The 15,466-nt window shown below is 46.2% G+C and overlaps 1 protein-coding gene across 1 annotated transcript in view; it reads right to left on the reverse strand.

Moving 5' to 3' along the window:
• The window catches only part of Gpld1 (glycosylphosphatidylinositol specific phospholipase D1), a 45,050-nt gene extending 30,639 nt beyond the window's left edge, over positions 1–14,411 (reverse strand). The window contains exons 1-4 of the mRNA XM_047557629.1: positions 14,173–14,411; positions 13,720–14,019; positions 9,962–10,017; positions 450–528 (exon numbers count right to left, since the gene is read on the reverse strand). Of these exons, the coding sequence (XP_047413585.1) occupies positions 450–528; positions 9,962–10,017; positions 13,720–13,816 (232 nt within the window). The 5' untranslated portion in view covers positions 13,817–14,019; positions 14,173–14,411. The remainder of the gene's footprint in view (positions 1–449; positions 529–9,961; positions 10,018–13,719; positions 14,020–14,172) is intronic.
• Positions 14,412–15,466: the final 1,055 nt, after the last annotated feature.

Below are 15,466 nucleotides of genomic sequence, written 5' to 3' on the forward strand. Positions count from 1 at the left end.
CGATTTGCACAGCACCTAGAGAAGTCGGTGTGAGCACCAGCACCAGGGCAGTGAAGAGGCAGGGCAGGTGTTGTCACTGCCACATTAGAGTCACAGAAACTGACGCCACGTGAAGGGACTTTTTCTAAGTCACAGACTGAGAGGCAGCACAGAAGGAACACAAACTCAGACCTTCTGATCTCTTGCAAAATGTTTTCTCCGGGGCCACAAAGCACTGAAGCAAGTGAGGCTGCTCGGAATGGGTTGCATCAAAACACAGCTAAGGTTTTCAGCACGGCCATCCTCAAGCAGGTGAGTGTTGGGTAAATGGAAACAACAACAACCTGTGACCCACGTCACTGACCGAGGAGCCCGGAAGACACGCTGTGCTGTCACGTCTCCTTAGGTCACGTCCACACCTGTTCTCCCAGCAGGAAGCACGTGGTTCCGCCTACACACCGTCATCTTACCTCCTTTGCAGAAGCTGGGGTAAAAAGAATCAGGAAACACGGTCCCAGCCTGGTATGCATCCTGGTGTTCCAGTAGCAGCTGGGGAGCAGGAAAACACAGAGATTAGGGGGCCACAGCCAGCAGCCTTGGAAATGCAGGCCCCATTGGCTGGGCTGTCAATCAGGGATGTCAATCCCTGCTCCACCGAGACAACACACTGCGGTGCACCATCGCTTCAGGTCCCTTCCCGGCGAGCAGCAGCAGGCTAATTAAAAAGCAAAACTCACCTATTTAAATTTTACCTCCTTTCATTTTCTTTTCTTTCTTTTTTTTTTTTTACAGTTCTCAATTGTTTATTAAATTGTAGGTTGCAGAAAAGAAAGAAATTAGAGAATATTTTGAATCAAAGTCATTTGAAGATGGCACAACACATTTCAAGCTGCCTACATATCGGCATTTATTAGAAACAGCTTTCAGGTTTCTGATGTTGATTGACTACATACTTCAGGAACTCATTCGTCAACTTATAAACATTGCAGTCACACTACTTTTGGAATTATTTAATGATTCTGCTACAATGCCACTTTCAAACCGAAAAAAAAGAATGAAGATCTCAGTGGGTAAAGCACACTCTTAAAATAAGTTATAATCTTGTAATATATTCCTATTTGGTTATCCAGTAATTTAAGCTAGAATTTGAAAATTCTTCTTGTAGCAGAGTACTTATTTTTTGAATTTTATAAACTTATAATTTGGTTATACTTTAATATTGTTCATAAAATTTAAGAAAATTTGCCGATTTTCACCCCCAATTTCTTCCCAAATCTGGTTGCCATATAAAGTGCAAGATGTCCCATGAAATGTGAATTTCAGATAGACAATAATTTTTGTATGCAAATATGTTTCAAGTATTACCAATACTAAAAATTACAAACTGTCTATCTGAAATTTGAATTTTATTAGGTGCTTCATATTTTTATTTGCTAAGTCTGGCAATCCTATGTTCAAAGCTAGTTCCTAATGATATGTGAGAATAATTTTGGAAAGAAAGAGCCACAGATTCAATTGAAATTTGAGTCAGTATCTTAAATATTTGTCCCAAATAAGACACTATTTGAAAAATAATTCTGACCTTTTATTTAAATACTACCATTAAAAACAAAGCATTCAGAAGTTATACTCTATTTATGTATGATGTATCAAAATGCATTCTATTGTCATGTATAACTAATTAAAACAAATAAAAATATATAAAAAATTTTAAAAAGCATTTTTTAAATTGTCTGCAAGTGCATCTATCCACTATAACTTGTGAAACAAGGAATATTAGTTGAAATGATTGAATACTTACACCCAAACTATCAAAATTTAGCATTATTATTTTAGTCAAATCAGTTTCATTATCATAACTACAGAGCTGAAAAACGTATCAATTCATAAAAATTTGGAGAATATTAAAGATAATCTATTCTGTTTCTCTATTACTGAATCCACAGAGCTTACTTCATGAGTTTTGTTAGCATCTTAACTGACTTAAACCAAGACTTTAACCTATGAAGAACATAACCTTTTAGTGATAGCACATTATAATTTTATTTCCTCTAAATCTGTGTGTTAGAAAAGTCTTTATATTCTAAACATACCTTTTTAAGACGAGATATTAGTATAGATAATTCATCTTACTTTATAAAATGAGAAACAAAATCACCCCTAATTCCATCACTTAAATACATGCAGATGACATGATCCTTTCATTTTCTGTCTACCCAATAGAGCAAGATTTCCCGAAAGCTATTTCACTGGCCCAGAGCCGGTGGGTGATTTTCAGTGGCCCACAGAGAAATGAGAAATACAGAGGGAGATTAGATTAGGTAGCTAGCCGTATATACCATGGGTATCCACACACGTACGCATCGGCTCGTAGCTGCTACTTGTGCATTCGTGAAGGACTGTGTACTTTGTGTTTCCGCAGAGTTACAGAAACACCCTTTTCCCTTTAAAATGGTGTGAAAGTAGATGGCGCAGGTTTCCTTTCCAAGGATCATCCTGGGTGGAGGGCTCGCTCAGTTCCATTCCGACTCCCTCATGGCCTGCAGGCTGGGGCTAGAACACAGACGGTGCTTCCAGCCCCGGCTCTGAGACTGACGTGGCCCAGCTTCCTCCACGGACCCCAGGGCTTCTGCTACCTGGAAGCTGGGTGCAGAGGCTCCTTATGTGGCCTAGCATCCCACGTGTCCCTAGGAAGAGCGTGCACTTTGCTGACGACTGCTGCGGTGAAGTCTCAAGGCCCAACACAGTCGGGGGCAGCTGCTGCTTATTTTTCTCTTTTTTTGGCCTTACTTCTGGGGATGGAGTCCAGGGCCTGGTGTGCTTTAGGCGAGCGCTGTGCCACGGCTCACATCCACAGCCCCGTTATCTTCCACACCCGTACAAGCCCCTTGAATCTGCACCTAGTGAAGGGGACCCTGGCCCTGTGACAACAGGCAGGGAGCGGCTGGGGCGGCCGGTCCACGCGTCCTCCTGGGAGTCTTGTCCAGATCTCACACTCCATGAGCAGTGAAGGCCTGATTCCTAGCACTGGGCCTTCCCTGCACAGCCAACCCAGGAGGTTTCCGGGATCTCCAAAATGACTGAGGGGCGTGATGGGAGAAGCCCAAGAGGAGCAACACGACCTTTTTCCTTTTCTGATAGGGCTCACTAATAAGATGGACCAACACGGAGGCAAAGAAGTCCCTCGGGAACATAAAACGGGAAAACGTGGTAGCGTCTGTTTCCTCTTTCCAGTTTTCCCAGAACAACAGGACCACTCCTCCTAAGGACAGCCTGTGCCAGGGCCACCCCTTGGGGACGATCACTGGAGCAGCAGCTGGCACATTCGTCCCGGCCAGGTGCTGGGCTCAGAAAGGGAGACCTGCTAGAAGCTACTCCAACTCCCCAGCTAGAGCCAGGGAAGATGCTCTCCTCCTTCTGGGGCTGCAAAGCTCTGAGGCAGGGTCCACCATGGGGAGAAGACCACCACCTAACCCTTTGGGCCCCATTCTGCCAAGAGCTGTCAGTCACATGAATCAATAAACTCCCCCCCACCCTCGCCCCTCCCCGCAAAAAAAAAAAGAATATCCTGAGTTGGACTTTTGTCACTTAAAAATAATAATTAACTTCATAGACCATTTACCTTGCCAGCTACAGATCTAACTGCTTTCTGAGCATTAAGGCTTGCTGAATCTGCCTCTCTCAGCAGGTGAATATGTTACTTAACATGGCAAAATAATTCTGAAGCCGATTTTGAAAAAAAAAAAAAAGGGTGCAAAAGAGTTGGGAAGCTTCCGGGGAAGAAAGAGTCCTGAGGGAGGTTGAATCCTTCTGGTACGTTTTTAAGCTACAGACACAAATATAGTTGCATATAGGAGCCAAAACCTTGAAATAGAAAAAAGAGCAGAGAGACAGACCCGAGGCTGTGCATTGCCTAACACAGGACGGAGACGTGGGCGGAGACGTGGGCGGAGACGTGGGTGGAGATGTGGGCGGAGACGTGGGCGGAGTGGGGTAACAGCCCCACAGCCCGAGTGCACCAGGGACACACGCCACACGTCTGAAGTCACTTCACCTGGGTGACCGCCTTGGAATCCATATCAAAACAACAGGTCACTCCATCCCTAGTACGTGCTGTACCAAAATACAGGCAGGATGAACTAGGAAACTGACAAAAACCAACAGACACAAATTTAGGCAAATAACTGCCTAAGCACCACGTGGGAACGGTGTCTCCACATCCAGGTAGACACCACGACAAGAAAGGCTGGAGCATTTAACTACACAAAAATGCACCCACTCTGTGTCGAACAGCCTCAGACACACACTCTACAGAAAATAAATAAGCACCAGTTGCTTGATAGATTAAGGGCTGATATCTTAATGGCGATTCTTACAGATCAAGACAAATATTACAACAGAAAAGTGAGCAAAGGGCACAGGCGATTCGCAGACGTGATAGGGATGGTCAGGAAGCATTTGGAAACAAGTTCGACCTCATTTTATTAATAATTGCAACACTAGCTCGAACCCATAGCCACATACCATTTTTAAGCTGCCAAATTCACAAAGATGAAAAATAAAAATAAGCCCTAAAAGCAAAAGTGTTACCAAATTTGAAAATGTTACTCAAAAAAATGTCAGTAGAGTGGGCATAGCTCAAGGGTAGAGTCCTCGCCCAGCACGTGCAAGGTCCTAGTTTAATCCCAGCACCCACGAAACAAAACAAAACAACAAAAATCAATAAATAGAAGGAGTTAAAGTTATTTACTCCTCTGTGATACTGTGATTCCTCTGTATAATTTTTGTCCACGGTTCCTGGCTCATGACTTCCTCCCAAAGGCAGGCCATAAAAACTCGACTTTCTCTTCCCCGAGGCAGATCACGGAGACTAATCTGCGTTGTATCTGGCCATGAAGAACCTGTGGCCTCCCTTGCCTGGGAGATAAGACCCTGCACACCTCAGAAGGGGTCCTGCCCCACACATGAAGGACAGGAATGTGGAATTACAGCCCGGACAGGACTTGCTGGAGTCCCTGCCCATCGGTCATCACGGGCCCACACCCTTCCCACCCAGCCTCATTTGCACTCGGCCATCCCTGCACAGGTCATGCCTATCCGTACAATCTCCATGCAATCCCAAAACGACAGGGTTGGAGAGCTTCCAGACAGCTGCACACAGGGAGGTCCCCGGGAAGACGGCACTTGTGTGCCAGGAGGGTGACCCGCCCCAGTTCTCAGGAGGAAGCACCCAGGGCTCTGTGCCCGGGACTCTTCCACACCTCTCTGCCCACTTACTTCCAGCTCTTACAACATCTCTATGGTGAACTTGTAAGTATCATAATCCCTTGAGTTCTGTGAGCCACTGTAGCCCACATGCCAAACTTGAGGTGGGGTCATGGGACCCCCGAGTTGTAGCCAGTTGGTCAGAAATTCCAGAGGCCTAGACTTGTAACTGGTGGAGTCAGAACTGACCTGGACCAGAGGACACCCGTTGGTGATGACTGCTGAATTCACCACTGCTGGTGGGGAGGAGCCCCACACCTCCTGAGGTCACGCGGTCTTCTGTGCCCACCATGGCCGTGTGGGAGTGCAGGAGAAAGCAGCTTGTTCTCCTACACCCTTCCTCTGGCACGTATGTCTTCTCTAAATGCCTGTTATTTAGAGGAGTTTTGTTTTTTTCATCCATTGCTGGGCCCAGGGGATTCAGCCGGCCATGCCACAGTAGAGAGGATGTGCCACACAGGGCCGAGATGCTGACTCCATGCAAGGAGATTAAGCACGAAAGTAAACATAGAAAACAGAAGCAAGGGTCTCAGCAGTGGAGAAAAGAGTCGCACATACAGACAAGGAAAAGACTAGAAATAAATCCTGTGGTATCAAGTCAGAATTGGCTGTGTTTTCATGGGAATTTGTATAAATAGATTATCAGTTCACAGACCAGACAGCCAACATGAAGCCAAATCTGGTACAATTTGAGCATCAAGATGGCAGCACATGCCTGGAATTCAGACAACTCAGAAGGCTGAGGCAGGAGGATCACAAGTTCAAGGCCAGTCTCAGAAACTTAGCAAAGCCCTGTGTCAAAATAAAAAAATGAAAAGTGCTGGAATTTGGCTCAGTGGGAGAATACCCCTGGATTCAATCCCCAGTAATAATAATAGCAATGCATTCCAAGACACTGAGTCAAACAAGAACCCAGTGTCCTGATGGAGACAGATAAATGGATGAGAGGGAGGGAAAGCTATCTTCCAGCACAATGCCAACCAAGAAATGCAGAAGAATGGACAAACCAAACACCACTTGGCACCCATCATCACCACCATTGCTTCAGGTAAGAATCATCCATGGGCACTAAAGCCAGATGGTACAAGTCTAATGAGAAACAGGACAGGTACATGGCCCCACTAGCTCTCGCCACAGAGCCTTTACTCACTGAAAAGTAGAAAATACACATCAACTTTTCAGTGTCAAAATGTGGCAGATGCCACTTTAACCAAGAGATAAAAATTAACAACCCTAGGACATTCACTTTCAGAAAAATAAAGTAGATGATTGCAAATACTTTTCCCTACTCCCCCCATTAAACACGCCTAAGAAGCCTGCACGTGCCGAAATGAACACAGGACTCTTCAAGGTCAAGATCAGAGTGCAGATCAGCTAGGGAACTTGGGACCCTCAGACGACAATGTGGTGACTTCTTGGGGATTTTTTCTTTGACTTCATGTATCCCAAAGTGAGTTCTGGAAGAGCCACCACCTGGAACACCAGGGGACACAGACATAAAAACAAACAAAGCCTGTCCCCTCTGGCCACAGAGCCAAAAAAGGGCAGCCTAGCGAGATTGAAAACTCTTAACAATGACCTCTGCCCAACCACTGCCACAGGTAAAACCGTGGGCCCAACCTTCCCCATCCACTGAGGCCCAATGAGCAGCCCAGACTTGCACCTGGCCAGGCTATGGAAGCTCATGTCCCGCTGGGGCGAGGTCTCAGAGGCTGAGCAGGGCACTGTCCTGCCCCCACCTCTACCTGGGGTCAGTGAGGTCACAAGGAGAGCCTGGACTTCCAGGCCAGCCTGCAGTTATGAGGACCCCTCCCCTCCTCACTGGGCTGACGTCAGAAAAGGCCCAGGGGAGTCGGACCACCCTGCCCACTGAGTCGGGGAGGCCAAGTGAGGAGGAGCTGTTGCCACCCCCGCCCCCACCCCAGCAGGTGTCATGGAGGCTTTGCCCCAGCCCTTCCTCCACAGTGGTGTCAGAAGCACCCAGGGGAAACAGGAGGCTTCAGTGAGATCCAGAGTCCCACAACCACACACCTGAAAGTCCAGGTTTCAACCCCACATCATTCTCCACACCAGAAACGGCAAAGACCTCAGGACTTAGCATAGATGCCAGCACTGAGATGTCAGAAATGCCGCCATTCTCTGACAGATTCTCTAAAGCAGTCATCATACATGTGTCTGCAACCAAATGTGAAGATACTTGAAAGAAATGGAAAAAGAAGTCAACAAAGAAATGGAAAATACAAAGAATCACCACAAGGAAATCTTAGAACTGAAAAATACCACAAATGAAATAAAAATCAACCTCACCAGGAAAGGGACAGACTGGCATTGCATTCCTCCTGATGCTGTGGAAAAAGGAGAATGCAGGATCGTTTAAATATCCTCTGAGATCCTCACCAAAAACGTACGGCCTTCTGGGGAGTCTCGCTATGAGGAACCATGAGAAGAAACCAAACTGAGGTGCACTCTACAGTCACTAGACTGGACTTCTCCAGAACCCCAAGTTGTGACAGACAAGAGGCTGAAAGATGCTCTAGTCTGAAGGAAGCCGAGGAGGACCGACAACCAGACGCACCACCTGGATTCAGTCTTCCTCTTGAATTCATTCTGGACCCACAAAAGGTGTTCTGGGGACACCTGGCGAAATGTGAATGGTCCTAGAACCGGGCAGTGGTCGGACTGCAGTGCCGAATTCCAGATTCCGATTATTACGCTGTGGTGTAAGGGGATGCACCCTTCTCTTTAGAAAATTCACAAAGGTGTTAAAAGACAATAAGAACCACATCAGCAACTAGCCCACAAATTATTCAGGGGAGATCAACATGCCTAGGTTCAGAGGATGAAAAGGCAGATGTGATAATCTGTCAACAGTTGGGGAAACTGGAAAGGGCTTGTGGGAATTATTTAATCTAATGTTTTCAGCCTGTGTCAGTTTTGTGTCATTTCAAATTAAGTTAAAATAGGAAATTGATTAAATAAATTATGCTACCTTCTGGATAACACAAAAGTGTATAATTATTAAAGTTATTCTGAGATTTCTATTTACTGACATGGAAAGATATCTGATCTATTAAATGAAAAAAAAAGTTGCACAACTATGTATAGCATAATCTTTAAAAAAAAGTACAGAGAAAAAGAAAATACCTGAAATGATGTAAAGCAAGACACTAACACTGGTTACTCTGATATATATCATATATAGAGAGACTTTTTTTTTTAACAATGAGCTTCATAACAGTTTTATAATCAGAAAGAACCCAGTTCTCTCCATTGTGAGGGGCAGAGGATGACTTGCTGCTGATTCCATGCTAACACCCCACATTCTATTAATCTACAGAAAGGGGAAACCGGGCAATAATGACCACCAAAGTGAGGTCAGTGGGGTTCCCCAGCTCCTAAAATTCATAAACTGATTTTCCCAGCTTTATGATTGTCTCTGGGAACGTGGTTTGTGTACGCCAAAGTCTTTGAAGCACAGGAACCTCTGACTGTGGGAACAAGGCGACCCCTGAACCAAGAGAACGCCCAGCCTGGCTGTGGAATCCTGCCTGACCCTGCCTGTGGGGCTCCGCCTCTGCAGTCAGCAACTCCTTCAGGTCACGCCTCTGTGTTGTACCAACCTGCACCCATGAATTGAGAGGTCACATAGAAAAGGTTCAAGGAGAGGAAAGAAAAGAGCAAAGATCCCCAACGTGAAGATCTGGATCGTGGATCTTTGAACAGGGTCTCGGAGGTATCAGCACAAGAGGTGCAGAATCCGTGTGTTCCTACACAGGAAGGGCGAGCACTCGCTCTGTCATTTCCCAAGGTGACATTCAATGTGTGGATTAGAAGTCACACTGAGGGAGATGCCTGTGTCCATTAAGCTCATCATACCAGCTTGAACTCCTCTACTGGAAAACCAGTCTGCACACGCAGGACTGGCAGGTCACATGCCGGCTCAGGCAGGTTCCGCTTCCCTTCCCCACATACTTTGCATCAAGGTCAGTGAAGATGTCCATCAGATATAAAAGCTGCTTTTCCCTCCAGGGCTGGCTAAGGTGGCTAAGGTGGCTGAAACTGAGGATGGAAAGTGACTTGGGAACGCAAGCCATTGCCTTATCTTGCTTTCCAACTGGATTAGCAAGACCTACCGGTGACCACCTGATCCACTTCCGATGTCAGGAGTGAATGTCGACCCCTCTTATCAAATTTAAATGTTTAAGAATCATCTTTGTCACAGATTATCATTTAGCTCTCAAACTAGAAATGGTGCACAGGGTCAGGACGTGTTAACTCAATTTGAGGGTGGAAAAGGCAAGCCACCAGAGGTCCAGGAACACAGTGGAGGGAAATCCTGAGGAGCTCTCCTGCTCCCAGGGCAGGGGCTGGCCTAGCTATGGGGTTTCCATCCCCAGGCTGGGAAACCAAACAAGCAAATACAACCAGCGTACAACACACAGTGACAGAAACTAAGAAAAAACAGTGTCTCTCCAGTGTGACCGCTTTATAAAAACAAAAAGATGCATCATTTTTAAAAGTTCTCGTTTTTTTTTCAAAGTATGATTCGCATCATTAATATATTTGCAGTTTAAAATATTACCTATATAAAATGTTCAAGTGTCTTTTTAAACATACTACTAAAGACATAAAATCGCTCTTAGGAGCAGTCTGTCAGGCCTTTGCTGAGCACCCACTGAGGAAGTTAATGCATAGGGATAAGAGCCAATCTTTGTACCTCTTTGTAGTCAACATGACCCTCATGAAGACGAAGAAACTCCAGAGCTCTGTGTCCTGAAAGAGAGGAACATGAATAGGTTATATTTAACTGTACTCAGATCATTTGCAAGGAAACTACAAGATTTTGCAATCAAAAACTGTCAAGGAAGCAGAAAATGAAGATGAAGTTCGTACTTGGCACTTTCTGTAGGCATCATTGCACTTGTATGGTATTTATATTATAAGGATACAAATCAGAGCTGCATGGCGATTTGGTTTCTAACTGGTTCTGTGACCTTGTGTCATTACTTGACCTCTACAGGCCTCAGTTCCCTGCTGTGTAAAGTCAAGTCAGAAGCACCCACCTTAGGGCTAGTGGAAGGAATCCGAAAGCAAACACTAAGTGACAGGCACAGTGGCCGGACCGGGAGGAGCTAGAGAAACAGACGGTCATTATCTTATTTTGTCTCCGAATTGAGGTAAATAAACCCACATAGGACATATAATATGTGCAACCCTGGGCGGAACCAGTGTTCCCAGCTGTGTTTTCAACACTGGAACACTCTGTAATGACAACATCAGAAGGCCGCCCACGCCACCCACCCATGCATGCCAGGAGCCTTCGCAGCACCAACAGGAGACTGGCATTCTTACGAGGAGACACTCAGAGGCAAGACCTTCTTTTTACTGTGAACAACATTCATTTTTTAAATTCATTTAACAAAAAATTATAGTCACTCCTACATTGAAAGCCTTAACACAAGAGACAAGACACTGCTTATACACATTCCATGTAAGAGCCCGGTGACTTGCAGACCCAACGCACTGAGCGAGGCCAATTGGATCGATCAATTCACATCAATGTCGCCCCTCCACTCAGGCCTGATATGAGCAATGAGAAAGTGAACCATGACACTCATAACACCATCAGGGTAAGCAGACCAAGATTTCATTCTCCTTTCATATGAAAGTTCTCAGAATCAGTGCAGATTCTATTTCAGGGGTTGCCCTAAATTATGTTCACACAGTTATGTAGCAATAGATACCTTTAAATATCCACTAGGACCTTGTAACTACTGACAAAAGGCACCTATCTTATAAACTTTCAAACTCCAAAGATTAAAAACTTGAATATTTCCATTTATATCTGTTCCTCTTTAGCTTACTTCTATGATTTTAGCAATTTCACTGAACTTAGTTGGAAAACACTCAGAAAGATTAATAACTAGAATGTGTAAAGAACTCCAAAAAACTAACACTGAAAATATCAAATAACCAACCAAGCACAGTGGTGCATGCCTGTACTCCCAGTGGCTCAGGAGGCCGAGGCAGAAGAATCACAAGTTCAAAGCCAGCCTCAGAAACTTAGTGAGGCCCGAAGTAACTCAGCGAGACCCTATCTCTAAATAAAATGTAATAAAGGGCTGGGGATGTGGTTCAGTGGTTAAGCACCCCTGGGTTCAATCCCTGGCACCAAAAAAAAGAAAAAAAAAATCAAATAACCCAATTAATAAATGAGCAAATGAACTCAACAGATATTTAAAATACAAATGACCAACAAATATATGAAAAAATGCTCAACATCACTAGCAATTAGGGAAATGCAAATCAAAACTACACTGAGATTTTATGTCACTCCAATCAGAACATCAATCATCAAGAATACAAATAATAAATGCTGGAGAGGATGTGGAGAAAAAGGAACATTCACACTGTTGCTAGAACTGCAAACCAGTACAACCACTGTAGAAATTAGTAGGGGTTCCTCAGAAGACTAGGCACGACCCAGCTATCCTGTTCCTCAATATTTACCCTGAAGAATTAAGGTCACCATACTACAGTGATACATGCATACCCATGTCTAACAGCACAATTCACAACAGCCAAACTACAGAACCAGCTTAGGTGTTCATTAATGGATGAATGGATAAAGAAAATATGGTACGTATACACAATGGAGTGTAGTCAACCACAGAGAAAGATGAAATTATAGCATTTGCAGGAAAAATGGATGGAACATCCATTAATATGTTAAGTGAAATAAGTCAAACTCAGAAGATCAAGGGTGGTATGTTTTCTCTCATATATGGAGCCTAGAAAGAAAACGGAAAGAAGGAAAGGTCAGGGGAGCTCGTGAAAATCCAACCGAGGTCAGTGGAGGAAACGGACCAAGGGACAGGAGGCGGGGAGGGCGGGGAAGAGCCGTGAGCTCGAGTGAACATTGGTGACAAATCCCTCCTGTGGACAGCCACCGTGCACCACCCAAGTGAGGTGGGAAACGCGCCCTCTGGTGGGGGCTCCTCCCCAGCTCAGAGGAGGAGGTGAGAGGTCAAGGGCTGGCTCAGCCACACACCCGCATGCCCGTCATCTCGCCTCCACTGTCCCCACACGCCCCTTCAGCAACAGGCCTTTAATGCGGAGAGGGCTATTCACGCATTAGCTGTGACACTCACTAGCATCAGTTTCCTAACCTGTAAAACGGGATAGCTGGGCTCTGCCACCCTAGTACCTCGGACTGCAGAATTCCGGGGTCACAGGTCCCTGCCCGCCGTGGCTCAATGCCTGAGCTGATACATTTTCATATTTATAATCTTGTTATTCTTTGTAATTCCTGGAGGTGATAAAACTACAAAATACTATTATTTCTATTAAATAAAACCTAGAACATATATATCTGAAATCAATCTAAAAATTGCTATACAAGGTAATATTTAATTATATTGTGAATTGGTCCACATTTTCCATATGTTAAAAATATTACAAATGCAATCTGTACACATTTTTTTTTTAACCAGTGAGCTGCATTTCCAGCCCTTTTATTTTAAGACAGAGTCTCAGAACAGCCCCACTAAGCTGCTGAGGCTGGCCTCGAGCTTGTGATCCTCCTGCCTCGGCCTCTGGAGGCACTGGGATCACAGGCATGCACCACCACACCTGGTCTAAATCTTTTTAAATTTTTTTTCAGTTGTCAATGGCTCTTTGTTTCCTTTATTTACTTATATGTGGTGCTGAGAACCAAACCCAGTGCCTCCCACATGCCAGGTAAGTGCTCTACCACTGAGTCACAACCCTAGCCCCCAAATCCTCTTGGTAAGGGATCCTCGGAGTTCCTGCCAAGAATGGCCACCACGTGAGGCCGATTTTCATCAGCGTGATTGTGGTGAACACTTCACAGCGTGTGTGTGTGTGTGTGTGTGTGTGTGGAGAAACAGCATCGCACATCTTGGATTTATACGATTTTTATTTGCCAATTGTACCTCAATAAAGCTGAAAAAATAAATTTCTAAAGACCTCACGTGACCTACCTACACAGAAACACCTCTGTGTCTGCCTAGGGCCGGTGACATGGGCTCGCAGGCCCACTCCTGCCACGCTTCTGGCAGTGACGCCAAAGACCACTCACACTCCGCTGCCTCCGTGACCTCCCTGAGGCCAAGCCCCTTCAAGACCAGGGGACGGGACCCACTCCCTCGTCCTCATGTGGCCCTTTACCTACACTTGGAAATGCCCCTCTTTGGAAACGTAAAACAAAAATGCTACGCCCCCTCCTCTCCGCCCGTCCTGTCAGCTCTCTGCAGCCTCGAGGGTACTAAGCACCTACGTCCCCACCCAGACACCCGGCGCCCCTACCGCCCCTCAGCGAGCTACCTGCCTCCCATCCCCAGAGCACAGTGCCCCTCTCTCCAAGGTCAGGCTGCCCGGCACAGCAGGAGGCTTGTACCACAATAAGGGACAGCTTTCCTGTCCTTTCAAGAACAGGACGGCCCCAGCACTTACCTATTTCCACGTGTGTTGAAAGGCCACACGATGAAGTTGTAGGGCAGAGGAAAGCCAGTACGGCCAGCAGGCCAGACCACAGCCTGCAAGGGGACATCTGTCGCTCCTCCGGCTGCTCCGCTCACAGGAAGCCGCCTGCTGCACAGCCCAGACTCCAACGCCAGGCACCGAGCCAGCACTGTCCCTCCAGCAGGTCACTGACAGGGGAAGCCCAGCCTCATTTCAAAATAAGGTTGTTTTCCAATGACGCCGACTGCCCAGCTACTGTTCAGCTCACCAGAAGAGCAAACAACTGTCCACCTGGGCGGGGAGAAAGGGAGCCCGTGAAATCCCAAAGCTCCCAACTGGTGGCCCTGCATCCTCCCCAGCTGTCAGGCACTTCATTACACCTGACGGCTTGGAGACCAGCAAAGTGCTCCCCAGACAGTTCTTGCTTTCCAAAAACAGACTCACCTGTGCACATCCACAGTCTCCCCACCAGACAGCCTCGCCTTCCACGGCGATGTCTTGGGCATCCTTTGCACACATTAAACAGGCAGCCCGGCCTCCCAGGCCTCCTTTCTATGGTGATCAGCTGGAAGCAGCCTCTCTCAGTATTTGGCAACAGATACTGACGCTCGCTCGGGTAGGGTTACACAAGTGAGACGCTCCTGGGCTTCCTCCTCTGGTGCGTAGCGCTCATCCAGGGCCTGATGCAAGATCAGATTCCTGCATCTGATCAAAGATGCTGGCTTCACTTGGGGATGGGAAGGGAGTGGGCAGATTAGGGCCAAGAAACCAGGGTTTGGAAAATGCTGAGGCTCAGAATATTCCTGTCCTGGAGTAGAAAATCAATGGCACGTAATCCGGGGGAAAACTTTGGTCAAACTTTTCATGGAAATGAGTTCATCTTAAAGGTCAAGTTACGGGCTGGGGTTGTGGCTCAGTGGTAGAGCACTTGCCTGGCATATGTGAGACCCTGGGTCTGATCCTCAGCTCCGCAAATAAATAAATAAATAAATAAATAGAAGTTCATTGACAAACTAAAAAATATTTTCATAAAATAAAGGCTTAAAAAAAAAAGTCAAGTTATGCCTCTTGTGCATTAAAAGCAGGGGAGGAGCTTCTAAAAGAGTGGGAGGGAATGACATTCACTCTACTCACGCTGGGACTAGCGGAATCAAAAGCTGGATGAGCCCAAGGTGGGACTGGAGACGGCGACTTGCAAATCGCTTGCTGCACAATCTCAACTCAGCCAGATGAAAAGGCCCCAGGAAATGAGCACTGTACCCCAGGGGGAGCCGGGCATTGGGCTGATGTTTATAACTACTTTTAGGCCATAAACAGATGTGTGTTGTTTTCCTAATGGAGTGTTTCCTAAATCTAAACCAACATTTTTAAAATGAGAAAATTCACAGACAAAAGTGATTTCTAGCACTCTTGAAAAAGAACCGGCTTCCTGAACTGACACCCGGATGTGCTGGGACAATCCGCAGAGCTGAGAAGACAGCTGGTGTCCTCCGGCCCCCGTCCCCACCCACGGTTGCATGCAGATCCCATGCCCTCTGGACCACAGGGGCCTTTGGAGCACCCCTCTCACGCCTGGCCTCCTGCAGCCTGCGGGTGATGGTGATTACAACGTGGGGCTTTGGTAAACTCAGCACCCAATGGCAGCCAATCATGGTAACAGTAGGCAGCTGCACAGAGTGGCCAGGGAAGGGAGTATTGCTGCCCAGACAGCAAATCTACGCAGACGAGACAGAACCAT

This window comes from Sciurus carolinensis, chromosome 7 (assembly GCF_902686445.1).
Source record: "Sciurus carolinensis chromosome 7, mSciCar1.2, whole genome shotgun sequence".
Taxonomy (NCBI): Eukaryota; Metazoa; Chordata; class Mammalia; order Rodentia; family Sciuridae; genus Sciurus; species Sciurus carolinensis.